At 46.1% G+C, this 19976-nt stretch overlaps 1 protein-coding gene across 2 annotated transcripts in view; it reads right to left on the minus strand.

Annotated features, from left to right (window-relative positions):
- The window catches only part of MADD (MAP kinase activating death domain), a 956601-nt gene that overhangs the window by 472273 nt on the left and 464352 nt on the right, over positions 1-19976 (minus strand). For both annotated transcript variants that reach the window (XM_086959712.1, XM_086959713.1), the window contains one exon: positions 3857-4007. In XM_086959712.1, the coding sequence (XP_086815838.1) occupies positions 3857-4007 (151 nt within the window). The remainder of the gene's footprint in view (positions 1-3856; positions 4008-19976) is intronic.

Raw genomic sequence — 19976 nt, forward strand, 5'->3', positions numbered from 1 at the left:
ATGTACTGTCCGGAGATACGCCGCGTCTCCCTCGGGGGTGCTCTATACAGGTAGCCCAACAGGGCTTCCGGTATTTGGGCATCTATGTGTCGCGGGACTCCCGAGCCCGTTATTCGCACAACCTCCTTCCACCGTTGGAGCGGCTGCGCCGGGACGTCGAGGGCTGGAGGAAGTTGCCGATCTCCCTTATGGGCAGAGCCGCCCTTTTTAAAATGATGGCGTTACCTCGCTTCCTGTATGCCCTGCAGAACACCCAGGATCCCGTGTCAGCGAAATACTTTGCGCAAGTCGAATCCCTGCAACGAGCGCTGCTGTGGGACGGTAGGCCGCGGATCTCGCTGGCCAAGCTGACTATTCCGAGTTATGATGGGGTATTGCTCTGCCTGACTTGCGGCGATATTACTGGGCGTCCCAACTTGCGGCAATCAATCACGGCCTCTACGGCCCGGCGATCAACCCAGGCTATGCTATGGATCGATGGCTCACGGGAGACGGGAATTACTACAGAGCGTTGTACTCCAGGTCTCTGGATCGGAAGCTTACGGGTCCCACTAAGACTATGATTCATATCTGGCGTGCAGTCACTAAAACTTTGGGATGGCACAATAGGGTTACCATGGCCACCCCGCTGTTTGAATCGGACATATTGGGGAAGTTGTGGCATACTAAGGGCTTTGCCAGGTGGGACACCATCGGGATATCCAAGGTTGGAGACATGGTGGCCAGGGGAAGGGTCAAGTCGTTCGAGGTGTTGCAATCAGAGTACCAGTTGGCGGTAACGGAATATTTCCGGCACGCTCAGCTTAGTCATGCCCTTTCCCCCTATGTGTCCGGGGCGGAAGCGATCCCCGAATCATCTCCCCTGGAGGATCGGGTGTTGGACGGCCATATGCCGGACAGCGCTATCTCCCTAACTTATAAAAAACTTATTAATGTGCGAGTTGACTTGCTGGTGCGATTGAGAGAGCTCTGGGTGCATGACGGTATAGAGGTGGATGATGAAGAGTGGCAATCGGCGATTTCCTCTCCTAGAGAGGTGGCAATATCGGCGCGTCTCCGCCTGGTGCAGCTGAAGATACTGCACAGGGTGTATGTCACCGGCCCCAGACTAATACACATGGGGCTGTCAACGGATGGCATGTGCCGACGGGGATGTGGAATGCTTGGGACCTTCCTACATATCATATGGGAATGTCCTTGTGTGGCCCGATATTGGACGCGTGTACACGCCGTGATGGAAGAAGTGACTGGTGTGACCCTGCCGGCTGAGGCCCGGAGATGCCTCCTTAACATCTGGAGCCCGACCGATTATAGTGTTGCGCAGACCCGATGGGTCACCTTGGGTAACATGGTGGCCAAAAGGGATATCGCCCAGAAATGGGGTGCGCCTGCTCCCCCCTTGCTCAGCCTATGGGAATCAAATATGGACTGGTGCATGCTGCGTGAGAAGACGGTGTATGTGGCCAGGGGTAAGCCTAGAATGTGGATGTCTGTGTGGGGTGCCTGGAACTCCTATAGGGGTGACATTTGCGACCCCCCCGTGGAACTCGATTCCGAGACCCTGCCTTCCCCGTAGTACCCCCTACCCGGGACTCCACTCTACGTATCCTGATGTGTTACCCCCCACGTGATTCACTGTTGTCATTCTTATTGTGAGCAACCTTGGGTGTTGAGCCCCCGACCCCCTCCCGCTACTAAAGCCCGCTGTATCTGTACTGTCCTCAGCCTACTTCTCTTTCTCTTCTGTTGTCTTTCGTGCTTCCTGCACACCTCCTTCTTTTGGCCCCTTTTTGGGCCTTTCTACCTCATGGTTTATTTCTTTTTGAGTTCGGTCTTATTTAAAAATTGAACCTGATTGCTACTGCTCATGGTATTGTGCACAACCTTTCCTGTTGACTTAATGCTGCCTGGCCTCCGGGATGTACGGCTGAATAGCGGTGTACTTTTTCTACAAATAAAGGTTTTCCAAACAAAAAAAAAAAAAAAAAAAGAAAAGGAGGGCTGCGGATGAATTCAGATGGCCTGGAATTGTTATATGTATTGCAGCTCTGGTGAGGACTTGTGTTCCATAAAGGCTCAATGGTAAGTCACAGTCTCTTCTAATGCCAACTGAATATCTGTATAGAGTACGGCAGAAGGCATGATTGGGCATTTGTATTTTTTTTAAGTGGTTTGGTAGGTAGATTTGTGCTCGGCCTTATGGAATATTAGTCCAAATGGAGTCCGGTGAAATTTGTCAAAGAGATAAAACCTAAGAGCATTGAGGAGTTCCTCATAACAGTTTTCACAAGAAGAGAGTGCCTGGAATTACCTATTGCTGACAATGGTTCACAGTTACTTTCTGATGAAATCCTGTATTACTTGAGAGAGTTTGAGGTGAAACATTACAAGACAGCTTTTTACAATCCACGTGAGAATGGGTTAGTTGAACGTTTTACGTTTCAATAGAATGTTGGGTGAATATTAGGTGAGTGCTTGCAAATGGCACTGTGGAACGTTCTGATTTGGATGAGCTGCAGAGAGGTCTAGAGCTACAGAAATACTCTACACTTCTCCACAGGGGTTATTCCTTGTATTTATTTTGTTATATGAAGCAATGTACCCTGCCCCTTATTTGATGGTAAGGTGTAGAATAGAAAATGTTTGTCTGGAGGATGGTTAAAAAATGTGAAGGATGGTCAAGAAGATTACCCTATTAGACATGAAAAGGCGATCAGTGAATAACACAAATTATTTAAAGCTGGTATGTGTAGAGAGAAGATGGAACTAACAGAAAGAAAGGAGAATCGTAGTGGCAAGTGCCAAAATCAATTGATCAGTCAATAGCAATTCTGTAGCATTACAGAGAGGAGAAATGTGAAATGTACAGATGCTAACCTGGTGTGGTGCTACTGAAGTACATTGTAGTGGCTAAGAGATGCGGCTAAGTAAAGAACAAAGTAGAGAAAGTTGACAAAGGATAATGATGACAAAGTACCCAAAGGACATGTCAGAACCATGCCATGTACCTCAGAGGCGGTCTGATTTTGCGGTCGGGTATGAATAGGAATTCATGTATCCCTCTTGATGCAACAGGAGGACATTCTTATGCGCCCTGTGAATTAGTCAGATTTTATCTCTTTTAGCAATAATTAATTGTGCATTTTTATCTTGTGGGGATTCATTTCCGCATTTTGCCTAAAGGTTCCTCTCCCCGGTTCATGGTCTAACTTTGATTAATAAACATGCCCCCCAGGATGCGGCTTTGACATTACCGGAGGGATCTGGCACTAAAAGATTAGGCAGATTGTTGTGGGCAGAAGATATCACAATAACCTTTAAAGGTGCCTATTCCTGTAGTCTCAAGCAGTCTTTAATTACAGAGTGTGAAATTGGCTTTACTAAAAAGGTCATGTTCTTTGTGAGACTGGGTTGGAGAAGAAGCAGTTTGAACAGAGGGTCCGGTTGCATCTAGAGAGGGAAGGGGATGGGTGCACTTGAGCACGCTCCAATTAACTTTCTTTTACTACTTGACCATTATGTGCTGCGCCTTCTTATCACTAACCGTGTCGATTGTTTGGCTGTCACTACATTTGTTACAATATTTCTGCAGCACAATTTAGTACTTGATATTCCAGTACCATAATACATAAGGCCCCAGTCAAGATCACAGGACAGGAAAAAGTATCCATAAAGAAATGTCAAGGAGAAGCTTGTCAGAGAACAGAGAAGAAAGCCTCCGGGACGGTGAAGGTAGAGGACCAGCGTCTGACCAGGTCCAGGAAGGATGTCCAAACGCCGCGTGGGACCCAACAATAGAAACAGTCCATGAGCCAATATTTAAACAAATCTTTACCTGCTGATTTGGAAGTCTCACCTTTATTATAGTAGTGAGTGTATGCAATCTCCAGCAGGCTGAATACGCTGGCCATGCCACCGAGGCCGGCGTTACTGTAAGACTGTTCCAGACTAGACACTGTACATTTCAGAACGTCCAGCATTCCTTTGTAGACCTTCCGGCTGATCTCCTGCAAAAAGGACACACACCACTTTACAAAGAGATCTTTCTCCCAGCATAATTTCTACCAACCAACACGTTTCCACGACACCCATGAACATCAGCGCACCAAAAATAATGCACCAAACAAGTTCATGAATGCCCTTAGTTCACTATTCCTCACACCCATCCAAAACCTTTCCAACAACGATCACTTCACTTGTGATAAATATATAGATGAATCAGTCGGTGATCATGGGATTCATTGCACCTCCACAGCAGTTCTACAGATCCTCCGGCTGAAGCCAAGAGACTAAGTGTCTTAATAAAAGGACAAAGAAGAAGAGCATGAAGAGAAAACTAGCTGCAGGTGACAGCCCTGCAAATCCCACAACAATCACACCGAAACACGATATTCAAGGACAATAATGATATGTAAGATTATTAAAAAAAGGTTTGAGCCAACACCAAATCCCTGGGTGTTTTAGTACCTTCAGGAACTATTACACAAAGGCAGGAGGCGACTGACGTGTGAACGGTTTAGCGCTTAATTTGTACCAATTGTTGTAAATGGTGAGTACCAGCGTCCAGCTTTTGTAACTGGATTTGTCATCAGATTGTGATTTACAGCAAAGCGTGAAAGGCAGAAAAACGATAATGGAAAAAGTGAAAGACAGTAAAACAGTGACAAAGGGAAAACAAAGGGATGAGAAAGATCTTGCAAGAGACACAGAGACAGGAAGTGTAGGAGGGTAGACGATAGAGGTACGAGGTGGAATCAAGGCCAGGAATCCTTGGTATTCGGCAACACCAGCATTTTGTCATTAATAGATCCTGCAATAATCATACTGGTCACAGTTTTGCTACAAAAATTAGGGAGAAATAGGTCAGCTGTGTACCTTGTGTTACGCTGTTGCAGGACAGGGCCTGCGCAACCTAATTCAGTTTACTTAATTTGTCTTTGTGTTCCTGGTGACCAGATTCAGCTTGTGTTACTGGTGATCTGATTGTTTCCTTCTGCTGCTTTTTGTTTCCTTGTATTTGGTATTGTGTCACTAGTGATCCAATTACATTTTTGACACTATTCAATATTAATCTTACAACAAACGGTTCGCATCCATCACATATCACTCTAGAATGAGCCCCAGCATCTAATCGTTTAATTATACATTAAAAAATGAGGACACTTTCCTTTCATCCTCCTACTCACCTTAGACCACTGTCGTCAGACCACATCATCCATACGCAGACACCCACACCTGATGCATCAACCTCACACAGTCCCACAATAGTCACAGATCAGTTGACATTGCTCACCCTCTGAACACCAGTTCACATCCACTAAGGGCGCTGAAAACTACTCTGAATCTGCCACAATCACATCCTGCCACACCTTACTCCCAAGTGCCCAATCAACGAACGAACCCTGTGAATACTGGAGGAATCAAAGACCCTGGATGCACGGATTCAAAATGAGAGCCTGTGCCATGCACCGTGCCTCGCCAGGATGAGAGCTCCAACGCTGTGAAAGTGGCTCGTAACAACAAAAACATTAAATAACTGAATCAACATAACCCTCATTTTTCAATAGTTAGCAGAAGGTGAAATTCCATGTGTGCTGAAGGCACCAAGTACTTTCATTGGAACAATTAGCTGATGACCAATTCTGAAATTGGTCATAAGGGAGGAAGAAAAATCCCTGGATGTCTGAGAGGAAAAGGGCAGCACCCAGGGCTAGTCTAGAAGCAAAGGCAGCAGCCAATAAGGGGCAATCATTTTATTATTATCACATACTAGATTTGAGGAGAGTAGGTGGGTGGGTCGGTGAGGAATCCACAGTCAGATAGAATATTCAACAGAAAGAGCTTAAACAAAGCAGTACCCCTCCCGGTGGTGGGTCTGTGGAATGGGTCAGACCAAGAAGTCCATCTCGACTGAATAGGCAAAATGCCCATCCCTACTGCCTGGACTGTCAAAGCAATAGTGCTGAGTGAACATGCGCACTGAAGCCACGGAGCAGCCTGAGAGAGATCATGGGCAGGCAGTCCGTGTGCTAGCGCAGTCATAGCAGCCTTGGCGGACAGGAAGGAGCCCTCAGTCTGTAAGTCAGCTGCTTCTTCTTCTAAGCCAAGCTTAGCAGATCATGACGCAGACGACTATCCTGCCTACCTGACCATCCAAAGGTCCTTGGTACAATCAATGTAGAAACTAAGAGCACATTTAATGGGACCCCTTATCTGGGGGGGCAGGGTGAAGAAAGTCAGAAGAGTGATAGCCTACCTGAGGTGGAAAGGTGTTACTACTTTGGGCATGAATGCAACTCGGGTTCTCAGAACCAGCTCCTCTGGGAAAAGCGTCGAATAGGGTAGCTGGATTGGAAGGAACTGCAGCTCACTAGTGCAACAAGCGGACGTCAGTGAGACCAGAAAAAAGGGTTTAGGATCGAGAGACGTATTGGACAGCTGCGCAGTGATCCAAATTCGGTGCACAGTATTTGCAATGCGTATCTGTTGCCAATGCTTGTTAGGTTTTCTTTCTCTTGGTGTGTGCTTATGATGCGAAGTTGTTTTTGTACGTCATTGTTCTGGGCTTCTTTAATAAGTCTTGTCAGTTGCTTTGGGATCCATAAGCTGTGGTACTTGCTTGCGGTGTGCTCATTAAAGAACCTACTTGGAATTGAAATCCTACAACTGCGTATACATTGTTTTTTTTGATTTTCAAAAACCTTTGTCTTTCAATACGGTTCCATACATAGTCATTTCTTCCATTAACCTTAACAAACATCGGGTATCTCTGTCCATGTTTCTATCATGCATTGTACTGTTCCCACTCCGCGTATACATTCTTAATTCCTACACTGGCGAAGCAGCTTTGAGCGCACCCCATCGTAAATTCTTTTTTATCAGGTGACTACTCTTCATTCAGCTTGGATTCCACTAGGAAGTAAGAATGTATCTGTTCAGTTTGATTTTCTATGTGTATTTTTACTATTGATGCTACCTGGATGGTAGTTTTGTTGTGTCTGGGTGCTGCTGCCTACATTTCTTCAAGTGCATCATTCTGTAACTATCAGCATCAGGATCTTCACAGCATTTCAGCTTCGAACATTTCTACGCGTCGGTTACATGCCATTTCACCATCGTCACTACTTGGCATTTCCTAGACTACGTCGCAAGGTTTATTAATCTATTGGACGGAATTACCTCCTTCAAGAAAAACGTCAAACTCCTGCTAATGAACAGATTCCTGGTTTAGATCCCCAACTCTCTTCCCTGCTTTGCTGTTTGTTTCTGTTACACTGTATGTACCTTTACCATGCTGAATATTTTATATGTCATGGTCTCCTTGTCGTAATTTAGCAGCGATTAGGTTAGCATTAGCAGAAGCCATCCTGTATTTAAAGACTATCTTGTCCGTTTTGTGGAATCCATTTTGTATTTCTGTCAGCCATTTTGTTTGCCATGTGCTACCATGTGCTCGCCATGTGCTCTGTCCTACCTTTCTGTTAACTGCTCTTGAAATCTGCCTAGAGACGAGATCTATTTAGCATCTTCCACCTTCGCACATGCTCAGTTGAGCTTGCAGATGTATTTGCAGCTGCCACTAGTCTGTAACTGTCAGGATGTGTTTGCCAAAAACAGCCACTGTTAGCTCCTCCCACTTGTTGACTGTGCATTTTCTGTATGATCTTATATGTACCTAAATCCAGCATTTTGTACTTGTACCACCTTCATTTTAGCCCCTGTGTGGGTATAAAGGACCAAGCTCCTTCCATTCATTGTGCTACTTAATACATTACCGAAGGGTGCTGTGTGAATGTAGTTCCACCTCATGAGGTTTAATAAATCTTGTATTTTCTATTACAGTTTCTGTGCCAACTTCTATACTATGGTCTGAGGACTCTGTGCAGAGAAGGGAGTACCCCAAGCACTGGTAGGCCTTGCTGAGGCCCATCACCACAAATTGGTGCTTCCAACGCGGGGCTCATCTGCGACTCGGATCCCGAAGGACTGGTCGAAACGAAGGATTGGAATCTCGCTTTGGGTGCGATCGCTGCCTGAGGACACCCGAGTTTTGGCAACCACAGCGGTTTTTCCTTTCTTTCTGATCTGACCATCCAGGTGGTGCCGGTCCTCGACTGAGACCTCTCCTGTTGATTCACTGTGCAGTGACCATTTGGTCGATTTGAGAACTTGGCAGTTGGAACCTGGACACCATTTGATTGGTGAGTCGTTCTGCGGCACTTGCTGTTGGTTTTTGATGCCTTGGATTGGTAATGTAGTTTAGTAACAATTACTGTGGCTTTTGATTTGAATGATTGGCCAATATTTCTATTTGTTTGTAAGGTATATATAAATTGCAATTTATATAGGCAGGTAATGAGGAGATTTTTCTCTATTTGGATTTGTTTGAATGGCGCAACGTACGAAGAGTGCCTTAAGCGCTACTTTGATTATAATACTGCATATTTTGCATTATTTTTGGCATGCCTGTTTCTAGCACACTTCGTAGGATGTGTTGCTTTTGTAGAGGTACCAGTATGAGACTCGAAGCACAACCGCCCCCCCCCCCCCGGAGGGGACGCCTAATAGGGACATGTATATTAAATATGGTATTTCTTCTATAATGTACAGCACGTTATGGAATAAATACACTCGTAAGGATCCTGAGTTGTGTTTGCCTATGCATGGGTCATTTGATTTGCGAAAGATTCAGTATGTGGAACAATGTATGTTTAAGCGAAAGACTAGGCAAGATATGTTTGACTGTGTGCGAATATGGGAGAAAGAAGTGCGTGAACGAATGAAGCGTGAGCAAGCCTTGGTTTAAAAAGAACAGCGAAAGAACATTTATGCGAAAGCATTAGATTTAAAAAACAAGGAAACGAAAGAACTAAAAGAGAGAGGAGAGGGAGCGCCATTTACAGGTAACTGGGCCATACGCTGTTAGGCAACTCCTTTATCCTATCCTTAATAAACTTGATGATGATTTCTTGTTATTATATCGTTATCCACGTCCCTATATTTTCCCTTCCGCTCCTCATAAGTCCGATGGGGAATCTTCTACAGATCAGGATAAAGCCCGAGAAACTCGTTCTATGTTGCCCACTGCGCGTTCTGCTGAGCTTAGATCTGCTGCTCGCAAAGCCGTCCATAATACTGCTTCTGCCTCTGAACTTTTAGATGACATGAAGATTTAGCAGGAAAGGGAGCAAGTATATTTTACAGAGGTGTTTGCAGCAGACGTAGTTGAACGGTTTAGGAAACATTCTGAGGAATTGGAGCCTGTTGATATAGCAAATGATTGTAAGTAAATGCATGATGGTCTTTTTCTCTTTTCTCAGGTGGCTGACTATCAGGTGTTTTGTTAAATTACGTGTTGAGGCAGTCCGTTTGCGAGAGGTGAAAATGGCAGCAGACGCAGCTGCACAAACATCTCAGACCGGCGTGGCACAAGCTTCTATCTTCGGAACAGATAAGACTATGATAGTTCATGCAAAACCTATGCGGGAAGCCGCCCCTTTGTATGTTTCTCCTAGAGGCGAGGGAACAGATGATGATAAAAGTTCTGCCGATTTGAAGGGTTACTTTATTTATAATTGGGTGAATACTCCTTGGAATAGAGTGGATGTTATGGCCCTTAAAAATGCATTGCCTGATCCGCGCAAAAATCCATCAGCTTTTTATGAGGAAGTTGAGGGTGCTATTAGCTCTAGTACCATGACTTTGCCTGATATTGATTTGTTTTTCTGATTGATATTGCCGCCTGACATGTGGAGAACTGTGTGTAAAGTTGATGATCATGCAACTTTTGGGGCATTATGGAAAGAGTTAGAACAAATGGATGTAGAGCGGGAGCCTGCACAGAAACCATCTAAATTGATTTTAGAACTCCCTACAGCTCTATTAGTTAAGTTAAAGACGATTATTCCCCCTAAAAAGATAGATTGGACTGTATTAGCGTCATGTAAGGAAAAGGCAGATGAATCGGTTTCAGATTTTTTTACACGCTTTGAGGGGGCATTCCACGATTTTAGTGGCCAGTCATTGACAGATGACACGGGTAGGAATCTGTTTGTCGATAAATAGGTCGCAAACCTTTTGCCAGGAATAGCTAGTCGCCTAAAGGCCAGTGAGAGTTCATGGACTACCACTTCTCCGGTTTCTCTTTTGACTATGGCTCAGTATTATGAACGCCAGGAATTAGAAGCGAAGGGTAATGAGGATAAAAAGAATAAAAAGTTGAAAACAAAGGTTATGTTGGCTCAGGCTTATGGTCCGCCTTCTAGAGGTAATGATAGAGGCGGACGTGGATCTTAAGGTTCGTCCTTTCCTTTCTATACTCGTTCGAATTTGTCTGTTGACCAGTGTGTGTACTGCAAGAAATTTGGACACTGGATTTCTGATTGTCCAGTGCTGCGTGCTCAGCAGTGTCCACGTGGTCGGGGACAAATGAGAAGTCGTTCAGGATATCCAGGGACTAGAGGAAGGACGAATGATCGTGCTAGGTTTGATGCTAATACACGTGGGCAGGATGGGTTTAACACTTTTGATAGTAGGAACCAATATCAAATGTCCGACTATGTGCCGTCTGATTTTCAAGATTCTGCTCATGCATAGGATTGCCTAGGATGGGGTAAGGAATCAGTTGAAGTTACAGTAGATCAGAGGGATCCCTATGTTACAGCACATGTTTTTTGGTTCTACTGACCAGTTTCTGGTTGATACAGGAGCTACTCGTAGCGCCTTATATAAACAATTGGTTCCAAGGGCTCCCCTGTCTGGCTCAACCATTACATCGATAGGGTTCGATGGAATGCCTTCCCTTAGCCCACTGTCACAACCACTTGCATTCCATGTTGATAAGTTTACTGCTCCATGTCCCTTTTTGCTCTCTCCGAACACACCAGACAATATTGTGGGTCTTGATATGCTCAAGTATTTCAGGGCTACGATATGATGTTCTCCTGAAGGCTTGCGTGTTATTTTGAATGACAACTACCCAATGACTGAGAGATCTTTTTTGGTTAAAGAAGATACTGCATTAGCTTCACTCCCTAGTGCTTTGTGGGCTACTTCAGACACTGATGTAGGACAAATGGTTATTCCGCCAGTGCATATTAGTGTTAAGGAGGGCGCTTCATTGCCGCGCTTGCCTCAATATAAAATCTCTCAGGAATGCGAAGCACTCATTCGCATTGTCCGTGCTTTGATTAAAGTGGGGGTTGTGGAGGAAGTCCCTTACAGTGTTTGTAACAGTTCTATTCTGCCCATTTTGCAAAAGGATACTGATACTAGGATTTACAGATTCATTATTGATTTGCGAGAAGTAAATAAGATTGTAGTACCACAATACCCAGTGGTTTCTGACATAACGACACTACTTACTTTGGTTCCCCGACAGCAACTACAATTAGCGTGATTGATTTGAAGAATGCTTTCTTCTCGATCCCTATTCATGCTGATAGCAAATATTAGTTTGGTTTTACTTTAAATAATCGATCATACAGATTTTGCAGAATTCCTCAAGGGTACACTGAGAGTCCTAGTATCTATAGCCAAGCACTGAAAAGACAACTTGGTTCTTTTGTCTTACCTAAAGGGGTGGCTCTCATTCAATATGTCAATGACATCTTGTTGGCAGCCGATACGCCTGAACTATGTGAAGAGTGTACTTTGTCTTTGCTTTCTTTTCTTTCTACACACCATCATAAAGTGTTCCGACAGAAATTGCAATATTGTAGACTGAAGGTAAGCTACTTAGGTCACCTTTTGTCTAAGGAGGGCCGTGCACTTACACCAGATCGGATTCAAGCAATTTTAGACACACCAGTAGTTTCCACTCAGAAAGTTGTCTGTGCATTCATTGGTCAGACCTTGTTTTGTAGGCAATGGATATTAGGGTTTTCCCACATTGTCAAACCCTTGCTAGCACTTTTGACGAAAGATACTCCAATGCCCCTCCCATGGACAGATGAATGTGAGAATGCTTTTCGACAGTTACGTCAAACTCTTTGTTCTGCACCAGTGTTAGGCACTCCAGATTACATGAAGCCTTTTACACTCTATGTACACAAAAAATATGGATGTGCATTGTCAGTTCTAGTACAAACACACGGTGACAAGCAGGCCCATAGTTTTCAGCCGTCCTTGATCCTGTTGCTCGTACATTGCCTGGGTGTTTTCGTTCAGTTGCAGCAACAGCTGTGTCCATACGTCAGAGTGAAGGGATAGTTTTGTCACACAAACTGTTGGTGCTAGTACCCCATGCAGTAGATGCCCTTTTGAATCAGACCAAGACACAACACTTAACTAGTGCTCGCCTGACAGGATACGAATTGACACTGTTAGCGCCTCATATTACCTTGAAGAGATGCGCAACACTGAACCCAGCCACTTTGTTGCCATATCCTGCGACTCATTCTCAGTGAAAGGAGCCTCACAATTGTATATTCCTTACTGAGTAACAGACAAAGGGTCGCATTGATTTGCAAGATACACCCCTTCCAGATGTAGATGGGGAACTGTGGGTGGATGGGTCCTGTTTGAAGTTGCCAGATGGTACGACCTCAGCTGAATATGCAATTACGACACTTCAGACAGTAGTGAAAACAGCTCGCATACCACAGAAGTCAGCTCAAGCAGCTGAACTAATAGCTCTGACACGAGCATGTGAGCTTAGCACTGAAATGCGTGTGAACATCTATACAGACAGCCGCTATGCTTTTGGAGTGGCCCATGATTTTGGCCTGCTTTGGAAGGAAAGAGGCTTTCTTACATCCCATAGGATGCAGATAATGCATGGAGAATAAGTGCAAAACCTTTTGACTGCACTGACATATCCGAAGAAGATAGCGATTGTGAAGTGTAGCGCACAAAAGAAAGTGACTGACAAGATAGGACAAGGTAATGCTTTTGCTGATCGCGTAGCTCGTGAGACTGCAATGCAACGAAGCACTACTTCCATCTACGTAGTGAAGTCTCAAGCGGAGCGATGGCATGATGTTAGAAACGCCGGAAACAACGACATCACCCCGTCACAAGACCTCTGCAACTCCCTGGCCTCCTACTTCCACAACAAGATCGCGGACATACACAACAGCTTCAGCACCCAACCAACGCACGCCACGACTGAACCACCGCCCCCCACCACCACCCTCGGCTCCTGGACCCCAATCAGCACCGAAGACACCATCCGCACGCTGAACTCGATCCATTCCGGATCTCCGACCGACCCCTGCCCTCACCACGTCTTCAACAAGGCCGACGCTGTCATCGCACCCCACCTGCGGGACATCATCAACACCTCCTTCGACACCGCGACCTTCCCGGAGAGCTGGAAGCACGCCGAACTCAGCGCCCTACCAAAGAAGCCATCAGCCGACCCCACCGACCTCAAGAACTACCGCCCCATCTCGCTGCTCCCGTTTCCTGCAAAAGTCATCGAAAAGACCGTCAACAAGCAGCTGGCTGCCTTCCTCGAGACGAATGGATCCCTCGACCTCTCTCAGTCTGGCTTCCGGGCCAACCACAGCACCGAGACCGCCCTGATCGCAGCCACCGATGACATCCGAGCCCTGCTCGACAACGGAGAAACAGCGGCCCTCATCCTCCTAGACCTCTCCGCGGCCTTCGACACTGTCTGCCACCGCACCCTAGTGCAGCGCCTCAGCAACGTCGGAATACAGGAGAAGGCACTGGAATGGATCATCTCGTTCCTCGCAGGAAGGACACAAAGAGTCCGCCTCCCCCCGTTCAGATCAGAAGCCACCGAAGTCATCTGCGGCGTTCCTCAAGGCTCCTCGCTCAGCCCAACCCTCTTCAACGTCTACATGAGCCCCCTCGCGGCCATCGCACGCCAACACAACCTCAACATCATCTCCTACGCCGACGACACCCAGCTGATCCTCTCCCTCACCAACGACCCCGCAACCGCCAGAGCCAACCTACACGAAGGGATGACAGAAGTAGCCAAGTGGATGATGAACAGCCGCCTGAAACTGAACTCGGACAAGACGGAAGTCCTCATCCTGGGATCCTCACCCTCCGCCTGGGATGACTCCTGGTGACCCCGCGCCTTGGGCAGCGCACCCAAACCAACAGACCACGCACGCAACCTGGGCTTCATCCTGGACTCCTCCCTCTCCATGACCAGACAAGTCAACGCCGTCTCCTCATCGTGCTTCAACATCCTGCGCATGCTACGTAAGGTCTTCCGGTGGATCCCCACCGAGACCAGGAAAACGGTCACCCAGGCCCTAGTCACCAGCCGACTGGACTACGGCAACTCCCTCTACGCCGGAACCACCACCAAACTCCAGAAGAGACTCCAGCGGATCCAGAACACCTCAGCACGACTCATCCTGGACATCCCCCATCGCAGCCACATCTCCGCACACCTGAGAGATCTGCACTGGCTCCCGGTCAACAAGAGAATCACCTTCCGTCTCCTCACCCACGCACACAAAGCCCTGCACAACCAAGGACCAGCATACCTCAACAGCCGCCTCAACTTCTACGCTCCCACCCGCCAGCTTCGATCGACCAGCCACGCCCTCGCTGCCGTCCCCCGGATCCGAAGAGCCACCACAGGAGGAAGGTCCTTCTCCTACCTGGCCGCCAAGACTTGGAACTCCCTCCCGACCCACCTCCGTCTGACCCAGGACCACCTTGCCTTCAGGAAACAGCTCAAGACCTGGCTGTTCGAGCAGTAGCGGACCCCCCCTCCCCTAGCGCCTTGAGACCCTCCGGGTGAGTAGCGCGTTATATAAATGCCTTGATTGATTGATTGATTAGAGAAGAAGTACTAGATGTACCGAGATCAGCTTCTGTAGCCGAACTTAAGCAATGGTCTAAAGAAGGAATATTGGACGATGAGGGCTGTTGGCGCAACACAGACATGGGTAGATGGAAATTACCTGCAGCCTATTTACAACCTATGGTTCAAATGGCACATGGGCTGGCACATGCTGGAGCTCTAGCGATAACTACATTGCTCTCGCAAGTTTGGGAGCATCCTGAAATTGCCAGCACAGCTAAAAGAGTAGTACAGTCTTGTTTGATCTGTTGGCAGAATAATCCTGGAAAAGGGACACAAACTCCTAGAGGAGGGTTTGCTACACCGACTGCACCTTTTGAAGTCTTGCAGATGTATTACATCCAACTTGAATGCTGCAATAATCTGAAATACGTCCTAGTGGTGGTATGTGCCTTCAGTAAATGGATAGAAAAATACCCTACAAAGGATAACACAGCTCTCACTACAGCGAAGGTGCTTCTTAAGGAGTTTTCCCTAGATACAGTGTTTGTAAACTTTTGTGGAGTGACAAAGGACTTCATTTTATTGGGCAAGTTGTTGAGCATGTCCTGAAGGGATTAGGGATCAAGTAGAAAATCCATGCAGTCTTCCACCCGTAATCAGCAGGATTAGTGGAGAGGTACAACGCTACTTTGAAATTGAAGTTGACGAAAATACTGGCTTCCACGTCTTTGAAGTGGCCAGATGCACTAGCCTTGGCATTGTTGTTCATAAGAATGGTGCCACATTCACGATCTGGCCTTACCCCATATGAAGTGGTATTTCGGAGAACAATGAACATTTGGGGAGTTCCTAAGCCACGCCCCATACATGATGTACCTTGTGTTCTGATGAATGATTGCTTGGCACAGTTAACCGACAGTTTGATCTCTATCCATCAACAGGTTCGAGAAGCTCTTCCTGACAGATCTACAGGTGAGGCCCACGAACTCCGTCCTGGCGACCACGTGATGTTCGAGGTCTTCGACCGATCTAACAGCTTGGAGCCGAGGTGGCGAGGACCAGAGCAAGTGCTCCTTGTGACAAGGACTGCCCGTCGAGTGACAAATCAAAAGAATTGGGTCCATAGTACTCACTGCAAGAGTACAACCTACCGTGGTGGAACCTGCTGTGTTGACCGACCATCGAGAGATTCTGGAGACTGAGAAAGGTCAAGCTATCTCACCTGGCGAATCTGCGGAAGTCTCCCCTGACTACACGATCGCTGGAGAATCCTGATATCAACTGAGACCAAGGAACGAATCTGCTTTGCCGAAAAAGACTGGTTGAGCTACCGCCCTGGGTTAGTGAAACAGAACGCCGATGTGGCAAGGGGGGGGGGGGATCAGTCCTGCGTAGTGTAGTGACACCCGTCTTGGCCCGTGGTGAAGAAATCAACGGCTGCCCCGGGATAAGAGCTCCAACAATTGTTTCAACGAGTTTGTAGAAAGATCAATTATCGCTTTTGCTAAAATGCATAACAAAAGAATCATTTGTGCTGTAGGGTTTGTTGTTGCTCTGGTTCATATGGCAATAATCATCTGGTTTGTTGGGAAAGTGGCTCCTGCTCGACAGCTTTATGTTGCCACTACTCAAGTACCAGTGGAACTTTACACTTTCCTACCATGAGCAGAAGCATCGATAATCGATAATCCTACCTCAATAATACCTTCCTCCAGATGTTGCATCATATACATAATGCCACGAATACCACGAACTGTTGGGTATGTGAGATGATTCCTGCCGACCAGAAGAAGGGAGAAACAGCTTTCATTCCTCTTCCCTTCTCTCACAATGGTTCTTGTCAAGCTTGGTATGCGCTTTTGTTTGCATCTGGAAAGCCTTCAGTAGGTGGGATTAACTTTCGTCTGAATAAAGTAAGCTATCAAGATACAGATGGTTATCCTCAAGCTTAAGGGACTAAATGGGAATGGGAGAGTATCAACCTGACAATATTTTGACACCATAAGTCTTCACGAATATGAGAGCTATTCAGACCAATGGACTATTTGTGATTTCTGTTACTAGAGCTAAAGCAGATTTGTGTATTAGTGTTGGGAGAATTCCAGTAGGAAGGAGTGAGTGTTTAGTGGTACTGACTATTGAAGGTGCCAATAATAGCAGTTTTACAGCCTTGCATAATACTTACTTCCTATGTGGCAATAAGGGATATCATCAACTACCTGTTGGGTGGTCAGAGATTTGCTATGCATCCTTTCTATTGCTCCCTGTGTTTCTGGCACCTGCATCTTATCACAGAGACTATACACTTTATTATGATATCGCTGAGAACTGAAATAAGAGAACAATAAGTATGGAGGAAGTCGATCAAACTGACACTGCTCTTCAACAATACGTCGATTTTAACTTAGGATTGTTCTTCTTTGTGGGTGCTGCATTGAACAGCAGGAAGATAAGGCGATTGACTTGTGTTGTGGAAGCTGTTACCAATCAGACATCAATGGCACTTGGGAACATTACAGAGGAACTGCAAATTGCAAGCATTGTAGCACTCCAAAACAGAATGGTGCTTGATGTGATTTTGGCTGATCGAGGGGGTGCATGCCGCATCATTGGCAGCAGCTGTTGTGTCTTCATTCCTGATCACTCACCTTCAGTATACGACGCAATATCAAAACTGCATAAGATTGCTGCAGAGATTCAAGCAGAGACTGGTACATGGAATTTTTCGACCTGGTTCTGGACAATATTTGCTACTTGGGGCTGGAAACTACTGACTATTTTATGTATACTGTTGGCGATATTATTTACATGCTATACTTGTATACAATGTGGTCCAATGCTTTGCTCCATGTGCATCACTGTATGTACATCTGCCAAGAGAAATATTGCAGAAATGAACGCACAACAAATGCTAAATAAAGAGATTAAGATTATGAGCATCAATGTACAGGATGCATATCTAGATTACCCCAGATAAACGAATGTCTTCAGCTAATGCTAAAAGGGTTGTCTGTCGTAATTTGGCAGCGATTAGGTTAGCATTAGCAGAAGCCATCCTGTATTTAGAGACTATCTTGTCCATTTTGTGGAATCCATTATGTATTTCTGTCAGCCATTTTGTTTGCCATGTGCTGCCATGTGCTCTGTCCTACCTTTCTGTTAACTGCTCTTGAAATCTGCCTAGAGACGAGATATATTTAGCATCTTCCACCTTCGCACATGCTCAGTTGAGCTTGCAGCTGTCTTTTCAGCTGCCCCTAGAATGTAACTGTCAGGATGTGTTTGCCAAAAACAGCCACTCTTAGCTCCGCCCACTTGTTGACTGTGCATTTTCTGTATGACCTTATATGTACCTAAATCCAGCATGTTGTACTTGTACTACCTTCATTTTAGCCCCTGTGTGGGTATAAAGGACCAAGGTCCTTCCATTTAGTGTTCTACTTAATACATTACCGAAGGGTGCTGTGTGAATGTAGTTCCACCTCATGAGGTTTAATAAATCTTGTATTTTCTATTACAGTTTCTGTGCCAACTTCTATACTATGGTCTGAGGACTCTGTGCAGAGAAGGGAGTACCCCAAGCACTGGTAGGCCTTGCTGAGGCCCATCACCACAAATTGGTGATCACCAACGTCTTCAATGCCGCCATGAAACATAGCTTGCCTGTCTCCTGGTCACACGCCACCATCATTCCAATCTTCAAGAAAGGCCAGAGGGGAGACCCGAGGTGCTACCGCCCCATCTCACTTATCGACTCGTCTTTCAAAATCCTGGGGAAAGTGATACTGGCAAGGATCGACGAGTGGGCTGGCAGCAATAACATCTTATCTAATGCCCAATATGGGTTTCGAAAGGGAAGAGGGACGGAGGACCAGTGCCTCAACTTACATCTGATCCTAGGCAAATACACTAAGGCAGCCAGCGGATCAATCTACCTAGGGTTCATGGACCTGTCCACAGCCTTCGACCTAGTGAATAGGTCCAGGCTGTGGGACATCCTCTTGGAACTGGGGATGGACCCTACCTTGGTTCATTTTCTGGCTGAAGCCCATCGGGACCTAGAAGCATCCATCAGGATGACGCAGGAAGGAGCCTGCACAGCTGGATTCAAGTCTACCAGAGGGGTGCGACAGGGGTGTATTCTCGCCCCAATGTTATTTACACTCTATATTAACCACCTTGAATCCACACTGGAGCTGGCAACACTCGACGTCCCGCGTTTTGGCGGACTGTCCACCCCGATCCTCCTTTACGCGGACGACGCGGTGCTCGTGGCACGTACCCCCCTTGGGCTGCAAAGACTACTGACATCCTTTGATGCCTTTATGACCTCCCTTGGTTTAAAAATCAATTCAGACAAGTCCCATGTTATGGCTGTAGGCGGCAGAAAAAATCAGGACTTGAAGACTTTCTACTGTGCTAACACTTCTATTTCCAAAGTGAGAACTTTTACCTACCTGGGGGTAGTATACGACGATAAGGGTACGTGGGCACCTCAAATATCCGTCAAAACTAATGCCATGAAAAGAACAGCAGCAGCCATAGTCGGCTTCTCAAAACGTCTGGGTGGTAAGCCCACGGAAGCAATGCTGGCACTCTACAGAGCGAAATCAATATCAGTAGTAAGGTACGGGGCTTCCATCTGGGGTTATTCGAACAATATAGAAGCAATACAGATGGAAGAAAACAGATTTTTACGTATGCTTCTAGGATTACCTCAATCTACAGCCACATTCTCTGTCCATATGGAACTAGGCCAGGGGTACATTAGTGACATCATCAAACAATCCCCTATCTTGATGTGGTTAAAAACATGGCTGAACTCCAACTTAACTCTGAACCACACAATCATGAGAGACTGCCTACTTCTGGACAATATGAAAAATATCCCGTGGCTAGCATATATTAATAAAACCCTAACTTCCCTGGGCCGCCCAGAACTCTTCCATAAACCAGATTGCATCGTTAAGAATGACCTGGAATGGTTCAAATCGACTTTTTCTAAAGTGAGAGAAATGGAGCGGGAGAGCTGTGAGCTTGCGAAACCCACAGTGAGGGAGCACTACATTTCTAAAACTACTCCGGCCATTGAACCTTATTTAACAGTAGTGTCTATTCCATTACATCGCTGGTTATTAACCAAACTAAGACTTAACCAGATTCACTTTCTGTTAAATGACTCTAAGGTATGGGCCAAGCCAGAGGACTTAGCGGCCTGCAAATGTGACGGTTTTTCTCT

This window comes from Lissotriton vulgaris, chromosome 2_2 (assembly GCF_964263255.1).
Source record: "Lissotriton vulgaris chromosome 2_2, aLisVul1.2, whole genome shotgun sequence".
Classification (NCBI taxonomy): Eukaryota; Metazoa; Chordata; class Amphibia; order Caudata; family Salamandridae; genus Lissotriton; species Lissotriton vulgaris.